We start from the raw sequence: 26,328 nt of genomic DNA, 5'->3' as shown, positions 1-26,328 counted from the left end.
CTTTTCTATGATACTTTGTTCCCTCAGCATGTTTGCCACAACTTCTTGAATCCCATCAGGCAGATCAGTGAGATCTACTACTACTTTGAATGTAACTGAATTTAAAAAAAAGGTGAATAAAATAACACAAGCCTACGTTTAGAACTAAAAGCTAAAGCACATGCTACAGAAGCTTCATCCATGCAAGTATTTGTATGTTGTGGGTGATGTCTGTTGTCAGGAATGACAGTGAGGGCTGAAGGAAAGAAGAGACAAAAGTTTAAGAAAGTTGTATCTTCTGCGTATTAGTAGTAGCACGTGTTCCAAGATCCTGCTCCTTTCTTTAAGGTGATGGTGAAGGATACTGCTGCCCAGGGACCAGATACGGTCTGCAACTTCACTTTAATGGTTTATAATCAAGAGAAATTTTTTCCATATTACTATTGCACAGCATTAAGAGGAGTACTAATGTGTGATTCATCAAAGGGATTTTACTGGCCCGCTCAGCACTCAACCAGGAAAAGATTTCCCATTTGGGCTTCAAGTGTTCTGAAAGTTTTGACAAATCATGTAAAAGGCACGACCTTAATTCCTTATGACTAATCAAAAGTAAGCTTTAATTCTGTATGAGAGCCTCTATTCAGGGATTTACTGGCTTTTTTTTTCCATTTAACACCTTTAGTTAATTCATCTGAACATTTTAGAGAACTGGTTTTTAAAGAACACCTATACGCTTACTCCTTTCTCATTGTTCATCATTATATCATTTTGCTACTATCCCAAGAGTATTCAAACTTCACAGTCTTTTGGAACATTCATTTTGGAATATCTGCAGTACCCCTTAAACCAGTCAGAGGAGGGTCGACATAGTAGCAGTCATAGTAGTAGTGTTGGTAGTAGTATTTAAGGAAACTTTTAAATGTGGCCTAGAATTACAAGGAGAAGCTGCTCCCTGGGATAACTCTGCAAATTGCAATAGAACTGCATTACTGTAGAGTTAGGTCTCCACAGTTTAAGAAGCAGAAATTATTAAAATGTCATGATTAAAAATGAGGAAGAAATGTTTGCACGGATGTCTTATTTATAGACAGGTAAACATGTGTGTTGGCTTCATTACAAATGCAACCTTCACCCAGATATGCTGGTTTTCCTAGAATACAATATTTTCAAACCACAAAGTCAGTATCTATGTGGATGTTATCTGGTTGTTCTAACTGTTTGGAGCTCTGGAGTATGAACATACTTGGTGAAGACCTCCTGCCCCTTCCTTCAGGCTGTCTGTCGTCTTTTCCATTAGTTTTGCTTTGTTGTTTTGCTCTCTATCATCAGTGCTTCAAACTCGATAGAAGAGAAATGCAACATATCTCTCAGAGCAGTTTGCACTATCAATAGGATACAGCAGCTTACCTGTTTAACAGCGTAAAGGAGGCGACCGTAGCAGTACATCATGACCATCACAGGGATGACCAAGCAGAATATGAAGAGACAGATGATATAGGATGTGGACTTGGCTGACTCAGAGGACCAGCGTACCGAACAGCTTGTACCTGCACCTTCTACCCCGTAACTGCTCCAACCGATCAGAGGTGGCACGGTCCAGACCAGGGAATAAATCCAGGAACCGCTGACTGCCAGCAATGCCTTCCGGTAGTCAGCACTGCGCTTGTTGCACAGGGTGAGAGTGCTGTAGCGTTCATAGGACAGGACAGCCAGGGAGATCAGGGACACAATGCCTGCAATGAACCAAGCAATTTAAATGCTTACTTTCATTATTTGGTGCAGTATCCATTTTAAACCCCAAGAAATGAGATGCTTTTCTCACTGTTACATATTTGAGGCAACAGTGAAAACTATTTCCATTATTCTCTATGCTTAAATCCCCACTGGACCTGGTTGCTCTGTCTGTCATGTCAAATTTTGTTTCACTCGTATTTATCTTATATTGGAAGATTTTCATACTTGACAGCTATTCCTCTTCTGGGCAGGTTTTTAGATTTAGCTGTTTTAGTATTACCCAGGGGAAATCCATTTTCTACATGAACTAATAAAATGTTGAAAGATTCCCTTGCTAAGAAATACTCAGTTCTTAACATCCATGAGCATTTTCAAATATTGCATTGACTTTTATACAGGCAGGAGGCTTTATATTCAAGATTGGGAGCCCAAAAATGAAAGAAGCTTTTGCACTTCTGCCCCACCAGCTAGATATAGCTTCAGTTCTGACCACTTGTATATGGAAACAACAGACAACCCTTGGCATGAGTGTGATGTGGCAGGTTGTAACTTTATTTACACATACATCACATAATGAGTCAAAAAGTGATTTAGGTCAATACTGAGCTCTAGGTGTTGGAGACCAGTTCTATCCTCCAGTGGAAGATTCAAAAATCTGGGTTGTAGGACATTTCCACTCTCTCTTTCAAGGTTCAGGGTCCTGACCCCCTCCACAAATCTTTATGGATTTGCATGGCAGGTTCTTAGCCATGACTCAGTGGGGGGGTTTTTTTGCTATTTCCTATGTTTTTGTTCTCCTTGCAGCTTCCTTAGAGTTCTTGGTGACACAACACTGGATACCACTTCCCAGGATTTATGACAGAAGGAACTTGTCGGAAGAAATTTAACACCATCTTTTCCCATGGATTACAGGCCCCTCCTTTTGGTCCTGCAAGATGAAAAACCTGAATAGACCTATGTCAGTCCAGCTCTTTCCAGGAATTTTTCTTCTTGATCCTTGCCATTAATAACAGTAGCATAGAGATCTAGCCTGCCAAAATTCTCTGGTTTTGAGCGGTACCTACTTCCAGCAAATCCGTTAACAAAAAAGATGATCTTCAGAGGAATCCACAGCTGTAATCCATTTTTGCCCCCATTTAACTGTCAGCTTTTCCTACAGCTCCTTCACAGGTGCGGGATGGAGGTGAGTCAGAGACTCCCGTGGGGATAGCACTACTCTGTCCCGTACCTGGGCAAACCCCCCCCAAACCCACACAGGGCACAGCAGGATACTCTCCCCAGGCACAGCATTTTGCTTCTCTTTCCCCCACAACTCAGTCACTCATTTCCTAGTTAGCTGGATGCTTGCGCAGCTATTCCTGCCATCCTGACAACAATTTGCAGTTACTTTGTGCAGAGCTGGGTATGGCAAAGGACCCAGGGGGAATGCAAGCACTGCTTGCTGCAATAGGATGCCTCAGGGGAAGAGAAGGAAAAAGGGTGTGAGGAAAAGGCAACTTTTGATGAAGAAAACATCTTTCTTGTTACAAGAGCCTGCTAAATTATTTTCTGTCTATTACTGGGAAGTCAGACCCAAAAAGTAGATACACTTACAGCTGTAAAATGACACAGCTCCACTAAGTTCAACTGAATTATACAGTTTAAGAGTCTTAACTTTAAACCTATTTTAAGACTAGACTATTTTAGAGGCAGTGGAGGCTTTCTGATCATCCCTCATCTAATCTGATTTCCCACATAACACAGCTTTTGAAAGCCCTTGGCCATAAGTCCTGCATTAAACACATATCTCAATTTAGAAAAAAATAGCGGGTTCTGAATTACAGACTCAAGAACAAAGAATCTACCACTCTCTTCTCACTTCCAGCCCACACTTATTTATCTTCACTTTCTCAGCATTGCCTCTTTCCATGCTTTTATCTGCTTGACTAAAGAGCTTCTTGCTATCAAAAACACTTAGCTCATGTAGGTACCTAAGGCAAAAATCCAGATTTTATATTTGAAACTTAGGCCTCAGTAAGGCGGTATAGATCTATTCATGCATTTCAAATTAGACCATCATGGACTCACAGCAAACAGTCTTGGGAACAAGAAATCTCTCCCCTCACAGCTGAGGGCTCTCCAGCAAGGTTATATTATTCTTGCTTTACCTCTGATGGCAGCTGAGGGCACAATGTCCCTATTTTGATGAGATGGCAGGTGAGATGTACTTTTGTTGAGAATATCCTACAGTCTTGTGGGTGCGGTGTTGCTTCGAAAACCCAAATGAAGTATTCAAACTTCCCTAGCTCAGGGCCCTGCTTCCTGGACGGCTGCGTTAGCCGTTGGGCTCTCCGGTCACGTCTGGCTGCCAGCACTGCCTGCTCGTCCCCGTGGCTGTGCTACTGCCCAGCAGCTTCTCACGGTTTATATTGTCACGATTTACAGCAATCATTTACACTTCTTCACATTTTTGCCTACTGCCTGATGTGAGAAAGATGCTCAGCTTTTCTCACGCTGGTATTTATGATGGATGGCTTTATGGAGTGGATCTGAAGATAACTGGCCATGAATGCAGTATTGCTTGCTCTGAGCCAAAGAAGAGTCCTGTCTTTAACTGGCATAGAATTAATGCTCAGTTATTAAATTAGGACCATGGCGATGTCAGTAAAAAATAAATCAAATATTAGCAGTCAGACAAAACCACAAAAGTTTCATTTAAATTATAGCAAATCATTTTTCTTAACTACACAGAAGAAGATTAGAGACTCTTAATTACACACCTTGGCAGGAGCCATTTCATCTTTACTCACCTTTTATTATTGAGTTCCACTGACATGACACAAACTACATTTTTCTCTGGAGGACAAAAACTGTGATATATGGAATCTCAAACCACGAAAGCTCAGAAAACAGTCAATATTCATCTTTTTCTTTTTGTCACAGTAAGACTTTAAGGTCTGTGCTATACCTGAACTACTTAATATCACTGAAATTAACACCACTAGGTATTGACTTCTAATGCTTTCAAAACAACAAGGGAAAAAGAGGAAAGCACTGAAGGGGTAGTTCATAAGAGATATTAAAAGAATTCAATGCGGCTCATATGGTTAAAATATACTAAACCAGGCTAACTAGAAAAATTACAAATACTTTGAAAGAACAAAACTGGTGCTTTGAAAAACAGAAAATGATGAAATTAAGAGCCATAAAAAAAAAAAACAAAAAACTTTTTTTCCAACAGTGAGATACGTTCAATTGAACTGGCTGCGAGTAACGAAAACACCTATCACCCAGATGAGGAAGAAACAAAACCAACAGAGGCCATGGCAACCCTCTCTCAGTCTACTTAGTGTGACCTTGCGCAGCGTACACAAAGTCAGAAGACGTGCCCGGACCCTCTACACCCCAACACTGCAGCTCCACCCAACCTTGCTGATGAAGGGGCTTCACCTTAACATGGAAGCCAAGACTGGACAAAACCAATATAGGATGCACATCAAGAAATAGCCCTATTCCAATATTGTGGTAGATTATCAGCTCCAATGTCTCTATTGGCTAAGAATATCGTCAGCTTTTTAATTTAAAAAAGTAATTTTTTTCTAATCTCACTCCTTTATCAGTTCAATAGCTGAATCCTGGGAAGATACCACTATCATTTGATCAATTAATAGCAGATATACAGGCCTAATTTGTTGGACTGAAACAACATCATTTCATAACAAAGGCAAAACCAGGTTTTGCATCAGTATTTAGTTTGACACTGTGTCGAAGTAAAAAACAGGGATCAAGTGTGTAACAGTTAGTGAATGAGCTTCCAGCAAAAAAAAATGATGATTGCCTTGCCCTTTGCATGCCTTTCAATAGCATCCAGTATGATCTTCTCCATAATTTTTCCAGGTACTGAGGTTAGACTGTAGTTTCCTCGGACTTCCCTCATGCCCTTCTTGTAACCCGGTTTGGATAAAGTAGAATAAAGTTTCTCTCTTTTCATTGTGCCTCCTGTTTTTGTATATCAGAGTTTTCTTAATGTCATATGCACTTAACTGTTGTGACCTTTGCCAGAAATTCTGCAGTTATCTGGTATTCTATTTCACACCCTATCTATTGCAGCCATAGGAATTAGTGAGAATCTCAGCTTTAAAACAAAAAGCTATTAAATACTTTAGAATTATGGCTGAGGAAAAGACTTGAATGTAATCTCCATAGTCTTAATAACCAGAAAACAAATTAAAAAAATTAATGTAAGTTATAAAAAGAAGAAAATAATTATAATTTTAAAGCTAATCACAATGCTTTATGCCAACATTTCATTCTTATTTTGCAGAAACATTTATGACTGGGTAGACTGCGTATATTAATTTCAAATGAGTAATGTTTTCTAAAATTGCAACAAAATTAAGTTCAGGAATTGCACATCTAAATAGAATTTGCCTCCAACAAATATTTAGGGCCTCAAGCTGGTACCTAGCAAAATAACTCCACAGGAGTCAATCACAGTGAGAAATGTAATTTGTTCCCCCAACATTTCATGCATATACAGGAACAAAGCTAAGGTTCTCACTGAGCAGTACTGAAAGATGACATAAAAATCCACTGCAGATTGCATTACAGGAACAAATAATTATTCAAAAATTAACCATGGAAGTAAGTGACTCTGAGACAAGCCGGATCTGAGGCATGAGCCTTTTCTACACAACAATTAGTTGTAGTGAGTAGAGTGCAAGAAATTAAATTTCAAGTCATAAACTAGGACAGGCATCCATTTAGAGGACTACCATCTGAGACATTATCTTTTTTTTTCATTTTATTTAAAGATCTGTACATTTCTTCCTGGCAGCACAGCACAGAGTATGACTCTAGGTGAAGGACACAGCAAATCACTGTTTTGTTCCAGTGAGTCTCAACTAAGAGCATTACATTTTCGTATTAGTTTTTGCTGTTTTACACTGCTCACTGATGTAGTAATTGGAAATGGGATGCAGCTTGCCGATGGGCTGTAGGTTGTGAAAAACTGCGAATCCCAGAGATTCAGCCTACACTGGGTAAATGTTTTGACTACTAACTTATGTATATTTGCCCTCTTAAAGCTCCTGAAGGTCATTATCCTACATCTTGATTAGAGTCCTAGAAGCATCACAGTTGCATGACATAATGTATATCCTGCACTGTATTCTGGTTATCAAGGACCAGGGGCAATGAAAAGAAGCCACAGGTAAGCTTAGGCAGACTGAGCTTGGAGGAATGCAATAGCACCTGCTTCAACAAGAAGAATTGATTTGATTAATGGATCAAAACTAAATGCAAGCTGTCACAAAAGGCCAGGATGATTTTATCGCACCCAGCCTCCATGCAGGTTGATTTTACCCACTCACAGTCATTCTCCCATAGCTTTCATCCCCTCACACTCTCACAGCCACAAGCACAAAGGTCTGTGTTCAAGAGGTCTGTCCAGGATCTCTTTTGTGCAACAGGAAGAACAAGGGACTCCGGCTATCAATTTGTGAAACCTCTTGCTTACGGGTACCTCCCTGGCAACAAATTGGGTTTTGGATAGAGCTTTCACACACTTTAGGAGCCCACTGTCGTTATGAAGTGGTCCACTGCTTACAAATCCTGCCCACATGAACCTTGGTATGTCTCAGGCGAAGCTGCTGCTCCCTGTTTGCATTTCCTCATGTGGAAAGTACATCTGCCTGCAACGTACTCCCCTGCATGAGCACCGTCTTTCGCGGTGAGCTACCAGGGAAAGAAATGGCAGGTCTGATGTGCTGTACCCTTGATGCCATGCTCCTCTCGGTGGGGTGCAGGGTCCTCCGCCGACGAGCTGTTGTCCTCTGCTTTTATCAGCTGGGAACAGTTTTCTTCGTTACCTGCACAGGCCGTTCTTCTAACTCTTCTTCTACAGTTTCTTCTGGCGTTTACCCCCGTTTCCCTTCGCACATCAGCTGTACCAACCTCAGTAACTCCATGGCAAGTCCCTACACTTCGTGATGCCACTGCAGCCCGCGGCCAGGCCAAACCCAGCTGCTGAGACCGAGCCGGGGCGAGACCCAGCTGCAAGGCTGGTGCAAGGCAGGGAACCAGAGTCCGCCTGGTCGTGCTGCTGCTGAGACACAAGGCCTGATGGAGCCAGCTGAGCACCCCAGGCGAGCAGCAGACCATCTGCCAGCCATGTACAAAACGTGGGGGGGGGCAATCAAAGGGATAGTAAGTGCTGGGGTTCCCACGTACCATCTACAAACCCTGTGCTAACCCCAGAGGAACCTGCCAGCAGCAGAGGTTAACCAACAGCAACTCTGGCCACCACTGCTCAAAGGTGTTGCTGAAGGAAGAGAAAATGGTGATGCTCCATATATTTATGAGACTCCATACATATATACGTGTGTATGTAATACCTATTACTATGAGGCAGCTTTAACATAATATCCTAGTTAAGGAGATCGCACACCTGGAAGCGGAAGAGGAGCATGAACTGGCAGCTGGCGGGCTAGGACTCACCGAAAGCCATCCCTTGCACCCCTCCTGTTGAAGCCAGGCCACCGTGTAGGGGTGAAGAGTGATCCGGGAGAGACAGCAAGCACAGAAGAGCACAGTGCGGTAAGGACATCTGCAGGGAAGGAAGAAGTGTGCTCTGGTCTCCTAGAAATGCTGTGTTGGTAAATACCTAACGCCAGCAGCAAGTAGGTTTCTCAGCAATGATGTTATGTGTCGTATGTAACACAGCTGCGTTCCCTTCCCTCTAGTCCTCTAGGTTTCAGCTGATATATCTGCTGCTCCATTAGCTGGAGAATATGCTAAAATGCTCTGTGGCACTCTGAGATGGAGATAAGCAAGATGTAAAAGGAGGAAAAGGGTTTTGTGACTAAATGCACCCCAAGTTGGGAATACTGGGGAATCCTGAGGTATTCTTCTGCTTTTTTCTGGCTGACGTCTTTCATTGTGCTTGCCCAAGGACTTAGAGGCAAACACAGAAAAACAGCAGTACGAAACAAACCTCTTCAAATGAAGGCTCTTACTACCTCAGTTTTAAGGTTTCAAGTTTAATTCCAAGTTGTGCTACCGAATGGTATTACATAAATATGTTATTGAGTTATACAAAACTAGTTTGATCAGTGACTCAGTGCTGTTTTCAAGAGAAACAACCTTCCTGAATTTAAATGAGAGCATTTCTATTAGTTCTCTACAGAAATGAAGCACTTCACACACGAAAATGAAACATAAACAATTTAAGCAACTTCAAAGATATGACCTTTCCAACATATTTGCACTTCTATATCTCCTTAGACGCCTTTCTGAAAACATATCCTAGTATCATCCCTCAGGGACTGTGCATGAAACAATTTGAAAGTCTAGTATTCACAAGAGAGGTTTGGAAGCAGCAAGAGGAAAAAGCAACAAGCTCTCTTTCTAATGGTAGCTTAATCTTCAGGCAAAATTTTGTCAGCTCTGGGCCAAAGTACCTTACCTAACACCTGCCACAGCATCGGAGACTTTAGGAGAGTGCACATGGAGCAATCTGTTCTATCATCAGTTTTGATTCTATTTTTTATGTACTGGTTAATGTTAATACTAATAAGGAAAACTACTGGGCTCTGCTTACCTTAAAGTCAAAGCATGTCTTCCACAAAAATACAGTAATTTTCACCACAGCAGTTGCTGCCATCAGGGGCTTCCTTGCAGGTGAGGAGGTAAGAATATTATAATGATAAAAGCAGAAACTTTCAAAAGCTGACTCACTGGGCAGAAGGGGGGGAGCATTTCTATGATTTGTTGACCTGATCATTGACCTCCTCAGAGCATATGCACTTTCGCAAAAAATCAGAAGCTATTGAGGCACAGCATCATGGAGGAAGAATGAACAGAACTTGTTAATTGTTTTAGAAAAAAAAAAGTATTCTGTTTTGCTTTCTAGCTCCAAGTCTTACAACACACTCTTCCCTCCTATGGTCAAGACGGGAAAAACCTATCCCATATACAGTCTCCAGTGAGGTTCTGCAGGTTACATCTCCTCTTCTTGCGTGATTCCAGAATTGCCACAAGTGGCAATGAGAATGCCGATCAGCCTGCAAAATCTGGGATAGGCAGCCCAGAATGAAACAAACTCAGTTAAGCTAATTAAGTAAGTTAACAACTCCCACAGCCACTGGGGCTAGTGGGAAAGTAGCATCAAATGAGAAAATCTGAAAGAGAAAGAAGTAAGAGACCGTGAATATGGAATTTCACAAAATTATTTTTATCAAGGTTTTTGTTTTGGTTTGGTTTTTTCTCTCATTTTTTGAGAGGAGAAGCACAAATGAATATTCAGAAGGGATGCAACCAGGTCTGGAGAGTGGCAGACACATGTGGCTGCTGTTCCTTCCTCGCTAGCCCCCAGAATATTATCCACTTTTTCCTTTTCCCTCCCAAACAAAAAGAAAGATACGTATTTTAGGGCCAAAATCCAGCTGCCAACAGATTTTGGTAGAAGACCCCAAACACTTCCAGAGTGAAAAAGAAAGCCCGCTAAACCTAGAAGACTTTACAGAGTTAAGATGAATAGACTCAAAGTGAGCACTGGCCTTGGTGGACAACCAGCCAGTACTAGCCTGACTTGCTTGAACTTTACAGCTCAGTATCTACACTTCAGCGAATAAACAAATCACAATAAATCATTTTATGATACAGCAAAATCACAATGTGAATATAACAACTCCTGATAAGTTCAATGCTAATATAAATGATACGAACTGCAGAGGAATGCATGGATGCCTCAATAACCGGCAGAAGCAGCTGAGAATGGAACGTGCTTCCAAAACACCATTGGCTGTATTTGGATATGCCTTTTAAATATCTGTGTTACAAAATAGAATAAACAATCAAAGCAATCAAATATTCTTGCATTTGGTGACTCCTATTCTAGTAGAACGCTCCCACTTGTTAGTGATCAGATCACCATTTCCTTTTGATTTTTAAGGCATTAAAAGCATTTCTCCTGATTTGAAATTTAGAAAATATTTTCCACAATCATTTGTTACACATTAGCAGTTACAATCAGTTTTTAAATGCTGGCAGTCTAGGCTTTCAAAATACTTCAAATATCAACAATTCACTTTGAATAGAAGTAAATTGCTGTTTATATAATGCTTGTAATTATTTGTTTTCTTTTGCTTAGATGACTTGTAGTTGTGAGTCCATTAGAGCAGACAATCATTCCTTTCCCTAAAGAATTCTCTTCCTGCTTAACTCTAATGGGAGTCACAGTTTAACTCTGCGCTTGAAAGAAATCACTGCGAAATCACTGTTGCATCCAGCCTGCTGGGACAAATCTGACAGCAAACATTAGTGGTCCTGTTCAGTAAATCTTTCCTGCTCTTCTCTCAGCAGTCATTTTTCTGTTTCATCCTTTGTACGACATACCCTTCCTTTGATGTTATTGTCAAGACAGACAGTATGTGTTACTCCTAATAGTAAAGAATTATCCTTTTGTTACTCCTAATAGTAAAGAATTATCCTTTTTTTTTTTCTCTCCCCCCTTGCTGAATTTTTAAAGATGTATATGTTGTGCTTTAAGGGTGATCTTAACTCTTAGTTGTATCTTGTGACTTAATGTGCATCACTGAGTAGTACTATGCTTTTCTGCTATCTTATTAATATGCCTATCCATCAACCAACCAACCAACAACTACTCCTAGTGGCATAAATATAGCAAAGAATTCCCTTTTGCATCTCAGTGATACCAGCACAGTATAAAAAAAAACCCGAATATTAATTTCAGTCTCACATTCCATATGTTATGCAGGATCCCTTTGCATTCTGGAAAGCAGGCTAGCACTTGCAAATTCAGCCTCCTAAATTGGCTGCCTCCGTATCAGTGTATTTATCCAGCCGCTTTAGGGAGTCAGAGTAAGAAATAATGTCAGCACTAGATGGAGCTCCTGTACAGCAACATCTCAGGAGAAGTCTTCGGGGCTTCTGTGCATGTGGAAAGCAGGGATGGATGTACAGTGCTGGAGTAGCAGGAGGATGCTCTCAGGGTGGTCAGGTTCACTGCAGCATCCCCATGTCCACGCCCACGCTGTCCTGCAGGACCCCCATCTCCCGCCAGGACTGCTCCTTAGCTTTCCAAACGGGGGGAGATCCCCGGGACCTTCCTTCATGCTGAGCATCTGCACACATGTAACACGTAGCATATAGTCTCAGGGTTTTTCTACGTATGTGATATAGCACCAAGTAAGCTAAGAGGTGAGATTACAATGTATTATCATCTGCCAGCCAGGGAGCTGAACTGCCACCAGAGCACACATAGCTAACTTCCCTCCTATGAGCCTCTGCTTTTTCACTGACTGCAACTGCTCATTTTTAATAATAAAGGTATATTTCTAGAGATTGTAAAATGATTCTATAATCTGCTTTTTTTGGCAGTTATCATTCCTAGAGATGAAACACACTACAAATATTTAGTCTTCTGAGTCAAGTTTCTGTCATAAGGTCTAGAGGTCAAATTGTTTTTTATAATAACTAGCTATTAACGGGTTAATAACTAGGCATATCTGATAATACGAATGCAGTGTCAAAATATGTAGACCAGTCTTTACACTGCTCTTGGGCCAAGAGTTTCTTGTGCAGTTTTACAACCCAGCAACCTCACATGCTATGGAGGTGGGATGAAAGACTGGAGAAGGCTGCTCCTATCTCTATCCAAGATGACTTTGCTGGCTAAAGAATATGCAGTGAGGAGAAGTGTATTCTCCATTCCTTAACCCCTCAGAAGGGCCTCAGAAGAGGAGAACTTTTGCTACATCCATTGACAAATGGTTTGTAACTGATACAGACAGAAATCCTTTGCAGTACATTTCATCCAGCCGACAAGTCTAATCGGCAACACTGGAAATCGCGCTAGAGAATATAGTAGTGGCTGTATAAGGAGGTCTAACATATTGGGACAAGCCAGCATGGCTACCACGGGGGGAAGCCATCCCTCACTAATTCATTAGAGGTCCTTGGCAGGGCTATGCAGACAGGGGTGATACATTCGATAAAGCCTACTTGGATTTCCAAACAGCTTTGACTCGCCCAAAGGCTCGTGAGGATAGTAAGCTGCCTTGCAATAACAGAGATCTTCACGTGGATAAATAATTGATTAGAGGCAGGAAATAAAGAACAGGAGAAAATAATTAGTTTTCTCAGTGGAAACTGTGGCCAGCAAAGTCCCCTATGCATCTGTTCTAGGCCCTGGGTTATTCATCACATTAATAAATGATCTGGAAAAGATGGTAAAGAGTGAAGTCTGCTGATTATACTACGCTGAATAACTCAAAATCAACAAAAGCTGACTGCGGAGTACTGCAGAACAACCGCATGAAACTGAGTCACTGAGCAGATGAAATGCAATACTGATGTAAACTGTCATATGTGGAGAAAAACGGTCCTAGCTTTAAATATACAGCGATTGTTTCTGACTGACTTACTGCTCTGCAAAGAGAGTTATGATAGATAGCTTTATGCAAACCACTAAGCAGCAATGCTCAGCAGCATTTAGAAAAGCAAGTATCAGGGCTTATTAAAAAAGGAAAACAGAGAAAAGAAGAGAAAAGGTTAAAAGGTGGATGGGGAAAGATTATTTAGTGTTTCTCATAATACAAGAACTGTGTTTTCAAATGAAATCATCAGGTTGCAGACTCAGAATTAACAAACAGGAGAAGGTACTTTTCTTTGCATGGTACATAGTTAATAAGTGGAATTCCTTGACATACTATATCGTGCATACCAAAATTTTGCAGGGTTCCCGAGAGCAAGCAGCCTGGGAGATAAATCCAGGAAGACCTATTAGACTCAAAAGTACTATGTCAGGGATGAAGTCCCTACACCACAAATCACAGGCTGCTGGGACTACATACTGGAAAAATATCATGGATATTGAAAGTTATCCTAACTTTAAGGTTAGTATTCTAGAAGCATAGCTGGGTAACGTATTTTTGAATGGCAAACACTTAGTATGTATATACACAACACTTTGCAAGGCGCAACTATCATTCAGTTATTGAAATGATAAGAAGAAACAATTACAGCACAGTAAGAGGCCATTACCTGCTTGTATCTACTATTAATATTTCTTTCCCAAAGGTCCAAGTGCCCCCAAACCCAGAAAATATATTAATACTTGTAAAACTCCTACTCATTCTCATCCTCAAATTCCTTGTTAAACACCCCTTGATGCACTGACCGATACAGAAAAACCGTTATATGGGGCAAACCAGATGGTGGTGTGCCTACTGCTCTTACCAAAAATAATACTAAGCTATCGCTTTGTCTTGCCTCATAACCTGCTTTCGACCCATTCGAAAAAGCCCATTTAAATCCTGACTGGCATATTTATCTGGCAGCCTTTCATCCTACTGCTCTGATGCAGTCTTTGCCTCTCACAAGGATATTAAATAGAAATACACTTTCGGTTTTAAGAAGTACACACAGTAAAGCAATCCTTGAGATCCTCACGCAGCCACTGCTGGACCTCGGCCCTCTTGCGCTGCCACACGCTTTTTCTCTGAAAACTGAGCAGACAAAAAACAGAGAAAAATCTGGCAGTTTGGATAAATTAAGGCAAACTGCTGGGATTTGTTACAAAGACTTGCATGGAGAAGAGCTGCTTTGTGCGCCATGGCCAGTCTACAGAACACATACATAACACACCCCCACATACCATGTAGATACACCACCCTTTCATTAAGAGGCAGAATTTGTAGCTCCTCATCCCTACAATACTACTTCCTACCCTAGAACTGTTTCCAATTAACTCCTGCTCACACCGAGGCAGACGGCTCAGCCGCGGGGATGGCCATCAGCCTCCCGCGCGGTGCTCGCGGAGGGGAAGGCAGCGCTCCCGACCACCACGCGAAATCCCCGCTCCAGGATGCTCTGCCTTGTGCTGCCTGCTGCACAGTGCACTAGCAGCTTGCATAATTTCATTCGGGTGATTAAATGTGTCAGTGTAAAGAAGTCCCCCGGTAACTTCATAAACAGTCTGAACGCAGAACAGAAATTACCCACAAACCGTAAATTTGGCAAACAATTATGCTTCAGTGTGCACAGGCATGTAAGAGTTAAGTCTAATGCAGACCCAACCGTATTCAACTGTTGTGTGTTCTAAAATTTTGATACAGACAAGTTAAAGGGGATTATCTATGTTTTTGTAAAATTTATACCATTTCTTAGGTCAAAGCAAATCTTGCCAGATGTTACTGTGCTATTTCAGTACTATCTCAGAGTTCTGTCCTAGACTCAGACAACGCTTAGATATCAAGCAATAAAATGCCGCGTATGTGAATTAACTAATGATTTTGAATCTTAGAAATTGTTAGAGCCCTAACCTAAGCAAAGTTTCACATTGCTGTTTTTAAAGATGATCAAACTATTCCTTATGAAAAATTTTCCACAATCAACTCTGCTTTTTTCTACCCTTTTTTTCTGATAGTTATTTGGTCCTGAACAAATTTCTATTGTTATAAATCTCTACAAAAATAATTCACATAAAACAGTTTCCATCTATTGGCTCATCTGAGGCCTGTTCACTTTGATCCCTTCTTCCCGTAGTTATCTACTATTTCTGCTCTGGATTGCATTAGTGAAACCAATAGAAACAATAGAACAATAGAAAAAGAAAAGAAACAGAATAGAAAATACAATTGAAAAACAACACCAGAAAATTAGCACATAGCGAACATCTGCCTCTAATAAAATGCTGCGAAATATATGTAAAGATTTACAGCTTACCCCAGTGAGTCACTAGCCTTCTGCATTGTGGCTGCTATGCTTTCATAAGGAACAGTAAAAGCTTGCATCTGGCCATGGAATGAGACTGTACTTCCGATGTACTGGCATCTGTCTGTGAAATGGGTTTAAGAAACCACAAGCAGGAGAAGTAAAGGAATTTTGCCACATTTTGGGAAGAGTTGTTGGCTGAAATTGCCCACAGCAATTGAGCCTGATGCTGATAGCTGGCATGAGAAACCTTCAGCCAAAGGACATGAAGTCTGGCACTCTTATAACACAGCAGTTTTAAAGATGGTGCCCAGGTAACCTTGATTAGAGGCATTACCATCTGGACCACCGAGAGGTGAGAGGGGAGTCGGGCACCCCCCGGGAACCTGAGGCTTCCCCCTTGTTCAGGGCGAACGCTCGCTCATCCGCCCTGGGCCAGCACGGCACGGGGAGAGAGGGGGGTAACCAGGTCCCAAACCACTCAGGAGTCAAAGCACAGGGACGCTTCACAGAAGAGGAACGGTGGGACATCAGGGGGAGGAAGCGGCTACCTGGAATGGTGCTCCCTTCCATCTGCTGTCGGCAGGTATCAAATGTTCATCCTGCCTCTGTCAGCTGTGGGAAAACTTACAGCAGCCAGAGGTCATTTTGACTTAGTAGTAAAAAAACCCAAACAAACCACAACAAAACCAAACCCACAAACCTTCCAGTAATAGGAGGCATGTGGATTATTTAAGTAGTGAATCACGTTAGCTGTGAAATCAACAGAAACAATCAGTGGTCTGTGAATCAATAGAGGCTATATTTATTAACTTATTAGACATTTACTGAATATCCCATTTCAGAAACAGTTTCTCAGTTAGTGTTGATACCTAAAAAACACAAATCTAAATGGGGTAGCTCCAGCTTTCGAAGAAACTTATTTTTCCATGTCAGCACACTCTTTTAACAAACTACTGCGAATTATTCTCTCATCTTAATAAACATTCCTAATCAGAAAAGTGGCAGACACAGTAACAGAGAAAAAAAAACACAAAAAATTGGTGATTACTTTAAGTGTGAAGTGTTGACCACGGCTGAGAAAAAGGGGAAGAAATTAAATTGGTAGTTATTACCTATTATCGTGTCATTATTTGGAACTATGCCAATGGTCCTGTATCCCTTTTATCACTGAAAAGCCTGTAACTATTCATTTGCTTACTAGACTGGAAGATGTAGCATTCTGCTTAAATGCTTCCTAAAAAGAAATGGACATAGAAAATGAATGTCATCAGTTAAGAAAAAGCCACTAGATACATAACTTCGATTTAAATAGCCAGAGATAATATCCTTTCTCTGGTATACTTCAGGGACTACAAGGGAAGCTTAAAAGTTTTCCAAAAAATTACTGAATTCTGTTCAGGTGTGTCAGCACACAGATGATGTGTGTTACTAGAGATTATTAAACTAGAGTTACTAGAGATTATTAAACACATAGTTAAATAGAACATGATTTAATAGCCTTTCACAAGCAAAGTCCATTGCTCTCCAATATACTTTTTTGGATTGAATATTGCTTATTTACCGGGCTCTAGTTTATTTCATTTTACCCACTGAGGGACCAGAAAGCCAGCTACATTTTCATAACATATTTCTTCACATGTGAGTAGCTACCGGCACAGCTGGTTTCTGCTTTTTCCTAAAGTAATAGAAAACCGACATCAGGCACAGTGTTGCCTGGGTTAATGCCGTGACCCAGGATTAGGGAAAAGGGCCTGCAAACGCAAATGATTAAACTTAAGTCTGACAGAAATGCTGTTCCATCATCTCGAACACAGCTTACAGCCATGACCTTCTAGACTCAATTCACCGTCAGAATAATTTTGCATGAAATCCGATGTGGTCTTTGCCTTTAAGCTCCTATTCCAGGTCTCTATGTAAAGTGATGTTTGTGTACTTCCTTGCATAAAGTCCTTAGTGTTCTGCAACTTGTGGCCATAACATAGAGAGATGTCCCAGAACCAAAAGTATGCAACTAAACTGCAAGCATGGCTGCTCAATAAGGAAGCATCAAACATTGGCAGAAATTTGTAGTCACTTGCACATGCACAGAAACAGACTTTGGGCATGGGCAGAACACTTTTTTACATGGACAGCTGACAACTACGCACAAAAAATGCCAAAGAAATTATCGATCTCCTTACAGAATTCTTCTGTCCTTCTGTCCCTCTTTCCAGGGACACGTACACAAGCTGCTGTCCACCCTTCACTGTTGGTATCTCTGCACGTGTTTTGCTGTTTTCTTTTGGTCAAGCATTAGGAAAATAGACTCTAGGTTATCATACAACAAAGCACAGCAGAAAACGTTAAGGATGGCAGCCAAGGGAAAATATGGTGACCCAACCTACACGTGGCTGCTGGTGCATGCTGAGGGCACCTGGGGATCAGCGACCTGCTCAGAGCACGCTCCAGCTCCTGTTTGAGCCATATGCTTGACTTTCCACTGTGCTGAAAGCTGGGAGGGGCGAGGAGGAGGGAAGTGGAGGGGTTCTGGACCCCACAGTCCCGCTGCAGTATGGCGTGGAGACAGGGCTGAGCTGGGGCTGCCCAGACCAGGGCAGGGAGAAGCAACCACGCCTGGCAATACAGACACCGACTGCACACCACAGGATCCGACGTAACGCTGTTAGCATCAACACCCATGGTCTGCAACGACTTAAAAACAGGGGCAAATGGAATGACACCTTAGGCCATAACAAAGGCAAAACCTTTCTTAACCTAAATCGGTGTTAAACCACCTACCAGAGTGAGGTCTCTGATTTCAGGAATAATGTTCAAAGCAACACATCAGGTATTCCGTCTCCACTTTCTCTGCATGATATAGAATCATTCTTTATCAGGTTTTCCAAAATTTTTGCCCAAGCTGACTCCCTGCTTCAAGCACTTAAATTGCACACAAAAGCCCAATACTTGCACTCTACAAATTATCTGTAGGGAGAGCAGACAGTTTTTTCTACATGATGAATGTGGGTTCTCAAGCTCTGAGAGAGGACTTGGGCACCTCTTCATGGAAACACAACAGTTGTCTTCCAAATACTTGCTCTTGAACAACTATGCCAAGTGATTTCAACACTGTACAGTGCTTAATGCCTATAGGAACTAGAAATAAACTAAGAAATAAACCCAACATCCAGGAAGAGGACACTGAAGTGGGGAGGGAATTATAAGCAAAAGTAAGAAAATGACAGAAAGACAAAAGGAGCAATAAGCACCCTCTTTGTGAGGGTCATCTCATGACTCCAGAGAGGTACAGAGCAAATATCTGTCCCTGACCTTGGGGTCCTTTCCTAGCCAGGGGACATAAAGGGGCACTTGTAGGGCACAGCTCACATCACCCTGAAGAGAACATCTCAAATATGTCAGACAATTTGCACGCTGGCAGCACAAATTTGTTTTTCTATTGATTATAAAAGAAGCCTGGGGGATTGGAAAATGTCTGGTTTTAGCCAGATGATTCCCATCTGTCCCTAAGGGGTTCAACATTTCATTTTCCCATGTAAATATGGCCCTCAGAAGTGTATTTAATAATATACCACTACCTCATTGATTAATTATTTAAATAAAAAAAATAGCAGGCTAACTTCAGGTTCCCTAGAGAAGGGATGCAAAAGAGGAATTCAGATTATATATCTCCTGAATAAGTACTTTTGTGTTTCCATTTACTACACAATCTAACGCATATCAGCTGCTTGAAATTAAGGAGAAAAATTCAGGACAAACCATCAGTTGTAATGCTGTATTAAAATAAGCAAAGCCCTCTAGGCAATGACAACATTTCTCCTTTTTTAGATAAAGGAACTGTAAGCACCTTTGACCTATTCCCGTTAGTCAGACCCCTTTTTTCCCCCCTCTCTTTGAACCAACAGAGTATTTCTGATACGAATAACTACCTAGGAAAGCTTGCATGAGTCATGTTGTGCGCATTTCAAACAGAGAACATTTTGGGGGCCTGATGCAGAACGTTTTCTTAAACACTACTGATTAGTTGTGCTTACTATCAGCCTTATTTATATAAATATAACTTTTAATTCCATTCCAAGCCCACTGGAAAAGGAGCTACCCACCTTCAGTGGGCAGGTGGGGAGCTGCTAAGAGTGGTTTTTCACTGGGTGGTGAGTACTTGCTGTATCAGGGCTCAGAAACCTTCAGGCTTGAGCTCTTCCAGGATCAAGCCAATGGAGATTATGTATTTACTCCTGGAAATAAATGTATCTTCTCACATTCATTTCACCTGAGGTCTCAACTGCATCTCGTAAGCAGAGCGTTTCCAGTATGTTAGAAGTCTGTACTCTAAATTCAAGTACCTTAATTTAGTGCAGTGAGTCTAAGCCACAGCTTGTAAAATCAAGGTAAAAGATTAAGAAGAAAATTATTTGTTTAAGGTCACAAGGCAGATGAACTTTAAAACAAAATCATGAGCAGCTCTGTTTCTCATTCAGCGTGTTCTCTGGCAGTTTGCAAGGGAATAGATCAATAACTGCTTTAATGTGACTGAAAAGATTAGCTACCCATATAGTTGAGTACTATGGGGTTTCTAAAAAGAATAGTTTTAAAGTCCTTGTTTAGACAGAACCGTGGTTTATCAATGGACATAAAGACACATATACATGCCTTACTTTAGTTCGAACAGGTTTAAGAACGTAGCCCTCTCCTGTGTCCAGGACAGACAGGACGCTGTGCAGGAAGACACGGCCTTGAATTGCACAGCTTTCACACGGCATAGGCATCTCTGTGTCCTCTCATATAGTGATGTTCACTTACACAACACTAATCTGAATCCATTTTTTAAAATGAAATACTGGAATCAACTTCTCAGACAAACTGCCAGGTATTTTAACAACCGTGAAGGTTGAGGAAGAGAAAACAACCAGCAGACACTTGAAAACATGAGCTAAGAGTTCAACAGTCACAAAAATATCCTTGCTAGTGATGTGCCTTGAAACTTTTCCAGCGTTAGAATCTAGTGTTGGATTTCCTGAGCCAGAGAAAGCTTCATCTTTCCCACATGTATTAATCTATTTAATATTTAATCCTTATATGAAGGATTCTGAAAATGAACTCCAGAAGACATCTGAGCCCAAATTCTGCCTGTCCTACATGTTTGGGAAGTCTACATTAGTGCAAGTATCTTGGGAAAAGATGAAATGTTTCTGAAAGTTTTAATCTGTCAGGGGATTTGAAGTGTTTAATAAGGCACTGGAGAGATTACGTGCGAGATGGCCAAAGCTGCGTGACAAACTTCATCTTAGGATGGCATATTACTTTGTGTATATATGGTCTCTATGGGAGTGTGTTACTAAATAATGTATTTTTCCTAAATTAAAATCTAATGCTTAATCATTTCATGATATATTTAACAGTTCTTATTTCAGCTTGCTTGCAAAGTTTACTCAGAGTTCAGCTAGGAAAATGTGTCCTGTCCCTGTGTCCCTTTCCATGTTTGCTTAAATGTATAACCATGAGCCTGTCAAACCGTGGCTAAGCGGTGGGTAATGGGAGCAAATTTAGCAAATCCATCCGTTTCCCCAATCCAGCGACATGTGCATTTTCCACTGCAGTGACCTACTTGACAAAACTGCAAATAGGCACAAGCACCAGGGTAAAATCATTTACACTGGGAAGAGCCCATGCTGTTCCTCCTCTAGCTCCATCCCTAATGCTCCCCCAGATCAAGACCCAACAGCTCTTACGCTTGCATAGCGGGTCTCACGATATTTAATGTTCTCCTTAGAATCCCCATTACATGCTTATCGATCAGCATCTGCACTTCCCATTAGCTTCTAAAACTCCTGCTTTCTGTGAATGGTTTGAAATCACAAAGCAGACGTGTGGAAAGCAGCAAGTAAATAAACCAAACACCTACACTTTGTCCATATTTTTTTCCATTGTGCCCATGGCAACCCCCTGGCGCTGGCTCTTGGGTCACGGTTTTTAAGTGCCTGCAATGGATTTCCCAGTAAAGAACTTACAGCTCGATTCCACAGTAAGCAACATCAATGTACATTGCACTGTCGATATTGCTTGGAGGAGAATCAGATCTGCTTTCCAGACCACCTCCCAGGGCAACAGTTACGTGATTTTCAAAAGGGTAAGACACTTTAGAGAAAAGAATCTCAGCTTCCTACTTTCACTGGCTCAGGTTTCATCCAGGCCACAGACCTGGAGGGTAACACCTTCACTCTCAATTTGGTTTTAAAGAGGAAGAAGGAGGCTTTCATAGCATCACAAAACGAGAGGGGGAAAAAAATAACCACCAAAATACAGTCCTTCTCAGAAGCCTTTTAAAATATTTCAGCAGTTTGAAGTTGGCTCAGGTGTGGTTTACACATCATCAAATACTCACCAAGTCATGAAGATTAGTTGCCCGCTTAAAATTTCTTCATGAAGGAAACATTCAGAAAATACTGCAGTTTTAAAAAAAAGGTACATACCTTCATTTGGTACAAGAGTGTGGAATTCTGCTGAAGCCAGTGAACTTACTGCAACATCATCCGAAATCCTGGCCCTATATACTGATGTTTATCCTAGTAGGATAGGATCTCTCCCGTGAGAAAAAAAGGAGCAGATAAGAATATTGACGTGTTTATTCTTACAAAGCTTGATGTTGAACTTCAGTTCTTCTTAATTACTTTTCCTACTACACATCTCTATTCTGCACCCTGAGCATTGGGACCATTCCTCTTAGCCTTGACAGGCCAAAATCAGACATGAGGCAAAAAGGAGGGTAAGCTAATTTTTAGCAAATAGAAAGTTGTTGTTTTTTTTTTTTAAGAATAGATAAGGGATTGCAAGAAAGTGTAAATAACACAAAGAAATGTTCTCCTCCCGGCCTATACAGTTTTGCCATTTCTGTGTTCTTACATGCTCCTTTTATACCATAGCCTCATACAGTATTTTGTAGTCTTTGTGGCTTTTGCATTTATGTTTATAAATCTAATCAGCTTTGCCACTCACAAGGTAGTCACAGTGATCAGGCCAAAGGCTATGACCTAAACTGGACTACTTAGGTGCCAAAAAATCCTCTTGCTGACAAAAAGCTTCCTTATCCTCAGTAACTACGCTGCACCAATCAGTGAGGTCTTAAGCCACCAGCTTATGACACAGAATACACTTGATTTTACGCCACTTGAGTTTCTGAGTCACTTTGATAAGTTTTATGCAATTTTTCCAAAGTCACCAGAAGACAAGGAAAATAATCCTACAATGAATGAGATGCTATTTGTTTTTTCTTTTAGCAATAATACCTGCAAGTCTCAATAAAAAGCTCACAACTCTCTCATGTCACTTTTCAATAGCCATAAAAAAAATTAACCATTCCATTAAATGGATCCTCGTTCAGTCTGTGATGCTTATAGCACGCACTGAATGCAAAAAAAAAATCGTATACCTAACCAGTTTGTTTTCAAGTACTACGAAGACCTGGAAAAGCCATCAACACACTGCAAACCTACAGTAGCTCTTTTTAAGCACACTTTGGAGTACAGAAATTCAAAAAACCTGATGAATAATGGTATTTATCAGCAGATGGAATCTGTCCATAGAGACATATAAATGTTAGGCAACCTGCTACTATGATTTGCTTTTACTCATGTTATTTTCCAGTGAACATTTTTTAATTATAACTCTGCAAGCAAACTTCTTCAGTATGCCCTTTATACACACTAGTGAAAGAAAAAATGTTGTGAGCACTGCAAGACTTCGAGAAAAGAATTGCAAAAGAATTTTTTTAACTCTGTCACGAGAAGTGTCCATGTGCACAGGTCAGTAACTACCTGCATTTAGGCTGCCTCAGCCGCCCAGGACACCCTGCTGACAGCACCAACACCACTCAGAGGAGCTAAGGTCACCTTTCGCAATCTGGGTTTTGTGGTTTTGTTTGCTTGCTTGTTCCTCGATGATCTAAGCAATTTTAAGAATTACACCAGAAACTCTCACATGAACACAGGTGTCACAACAGCACACAAATCTGCACTCCTGCCATCCATCTGATTTATACAGAAGAGCTGACTTAGAAGAATTATCCCATAAGCGAGTCACCCTAGGAGAAACTTATCAAACTCATCTGTTTTCTGGTGTAATTCCACAGTTACTGGGGTGGTAACACACAGGTATCCTGACAAGCCAGCAGGCTCGAAGGGCACCTTCAACATATGTTTTTTCTAATCCCTTAAACGCATACCTTTTTTCCCCTCCCTTCAAATGTTATTCTCCCCTCCCACCCCTAAATAAAAAAAAGGAGGCTAAATCAAAGGATGGAGAAAAAACAGTCCTAACCTCTTTCTCCCTGAGAAGACTACTTACTGAAATGTTGGAATTCATAAAATTCACAAAAACGGAAATGAAACGTGGAAGGAGAAGACATGTTGTTCTGCTCTGCACAGACCAAACCAAAAACAGCCCATCAAAACAAGCCAAGGCATTGTTGATAATGAGGTCTGGTTTGGAATGGCCAAAATCAGTCCTTTTATATTATACAACACTGCTAACTCCTGAGAGCTCACTTTGGGCAAAGCAGCAGTCTCCCAGGGGAAGCTGCCAGGCTGAGTTAACTGTCACCAGCGGAGCATACGTTTGAGGAAGGGAAGGGTTCCAGACACCACACCATTGGAAGCAGCGAGAGCTTATAATTCAGGTAGAAAACGTGGGTTTGGATCTGCAGCCTGACTCTACATCAAGGGCTGCGGGAGCACGTCTCGGGCCAAAGTGCCTGCACGAGATGCACCGCAGCTCCAGGGTGGGAGAAGAGCCAGGGATGAGCTCGGTCCTGTCCTGGTGGCCGGGAGGCACCAAAGCAAGGACGTACAGCAAGAGGGAGCGGCGCCAGGTCCCCTGGTCTGGGTGGGATAAGGATCACGTCTAGATGTGCACCCACAGGCCAGTTTATGCTTTAGTGGACCTTTTTTTGAACATAGGAATAAATGCAGAAAGGGTCACTGCTTGGTGATCTAATTCTTAAAGCCACCTTGGAGGGATGAAGGCTGCCCTTTGACTGTGCTTTTTCCTTTATCTTTTTTTAATAATTAAAATAATTTTCAGTTAAAACACTTAAATCTAGCAGTGCAAAAGCTGGTTGCAGGAAAAGTTTTGTCTGGACAGGAGAAGAACACTGAACACTATTTTACTGCGGCTTTGATGCACACTTTGACTATTTCCGACAAATCTAATCCTATGACTTAATTTGCTATTGAATCTGCAAGCATGTAATTTTAAAATAAAGATTTTGTTTTGGGGGAGAACCGAAAGCATCTAATGATGAAAACTGTCATTATCTGGGACATGAGGGAATTCATATTACAGATTGACAGATAATTACAAATGGTAAATGGAGTACTTTCAGGAGGCTTTGTTCATGACAGAAGCAGCACTGAGGGGCCTGTAGTTCAGCACTGGCACAGATTTTCCTGAAAAAGAGGGAAGTGTTATGTATGTTCATACACTTAGTCAAACTCCTTTCAGTGGCTTGCCTCTTTCTAGATGCCATTTTTAACTCTTAAAAACAAGTAATTTCAAAAAATGGGGTATGTCAGGAAATATTTATCAGATCTGTGCTACTCTTTCATGAGGTCTCTTGTTAAAATGTTTTAAACCATGCATTTCACTTGTGTTTGACCATAACAAGGCAATCAAAGCATCCTTCTGTTTACCATAGAGCAGCAGTGAGCTCACTGACCAAGTTGCTTCACGCACCAGTGTTAAAAAGAATAAGACAAAAGAATTATCATTGAACTCTTACCAAAGCAGGAATTGACAAAGCCATACCACCTACAACCATGCTCCCCTCCAATCCATTTGCCATGGATGTTAGATGCAAAACTGAGGGTGGTGCCTGAGATGCACACTAACATGTCGCTGATACTGATGTTCAGGAGGAGCATGTTGACTGGGTTACGGAGGGTTTTAAACTTGCAGAAGAGGATGAGGACAATCAAGTTATTCAAGAAACCGAAAACCAAGATAAATCCAAGAAAAACAGCCACTACTGTGTGCCCATTTCGTGAGAGTCCAGCCCTTGGCTCAACAGGATCTGTAGGTGCACCAAAGCTCAGGTTGTATGTCCAAGTGTGGTTCATTTCGGACTTTGACACAGATGGGTGAGGGCAGAGACGCCAGGTGCCCTGTGCTGAAGTCCTCCAGCAGTTTCCCAGAAGCGTCCCTCCATCACAGGTCAAATCATCTCAGGAGTCTTGCGATCTTCACTCAGCTGAGGTACCTCTTAGATGGTTATGCAGGTGTGAAATACTGTATTGCAGCACAGGCGTATTTTCCTGCGCTGTGCCTTTCCAGTGGTCAGCTCTGCAGCTAACTCCAGCACAGCAGAGCCAAGCAAACAATCACCTCAAATTCACCTTTATTATTTAAACCCAGGATCATGTTAGATGATCTTTTCTGAGGCTCAGAACGGAAAGTATCTTAAAAAGATGCTTTAGCATGGTCTCTTCCTTCAGAGCAAATGGGCAGCCCTTCTACCGAAGGGCGGCTACCGTTGTTTCTTCTGACAATGGGTGTCCTTCTGAAAATAGAGAAGAAAACAAATGGTAAAAACAAAACAACCTTTTCCATACCAAGACCAAAAAGTACGTACATAATTGACTAACAGTTCCTCCCTTTTTGAACCGTAACAAACACTTCTCAGTTTTGTCTCTGATTTTCAACAGAAAAATCAGTTTGTTGATATTTCCTTGGCTATTCTAAACAGTTTTTCCCTAGCTCACAGTTTAGCATGGAGAAGGCCATTTGCACCTTTCTAGCGAAGTTGCTCAGGTGAGAAAATGCATGGTAAGACATATCTTTTGCAACAGCTTCCCAGAAGAAGAACTGTATCTTCCTCTACATTAAGTCAATCCACACCAAGTGAAGCTT

At 41.3% G+C, this 26,328-nt stretch overlaps 1 protein-coding gene across 1 annotated transcript; it reads right to left on the bottom strand.

The window, feature by feature from the left end:
• Positions 1-25,538, bottom strand: LOC104072182 (opsin-3-like; the record flags this gene model as incomplete). Its single annotated transcript, XM_009572882.1, has 4 exons — positions 25,202-25,538; positions 1,387-1,712; positions 818-905; positions 1-95 (listed from the first exon to the last, which is right to left on the bottom strand). Coding segments are annotated over exons 1-4 (846 nt in total), but the record flags the coding sequence as incomplete, so codon positions are not given.
• Between the last annotated feature and the right edge of the window lie 790 nt (positions 25,539-26,328).

This window comes from Fulmarus glacialis, unplaced genomic scaffold, assembly GCF_000690835.1.
Source record: "Fulmarus glacialis isolate BGI_N327 unplaced genomic scaffold, ASM69083v1 scaffold5020, whole genome shotgun sequence".
Classification (NCBI taxonomy): Eukaryota; Metazoa; Chordata; class Aves; order Procellariiformes; family Procellariidae; genus Fulmarus; species Fulmarus glacialis.
The sequence above is the reverse complement of the archived record's forward strand: the minus strand, read 5'-3'. Positions and strand labels throughout refer to the sequence as shown.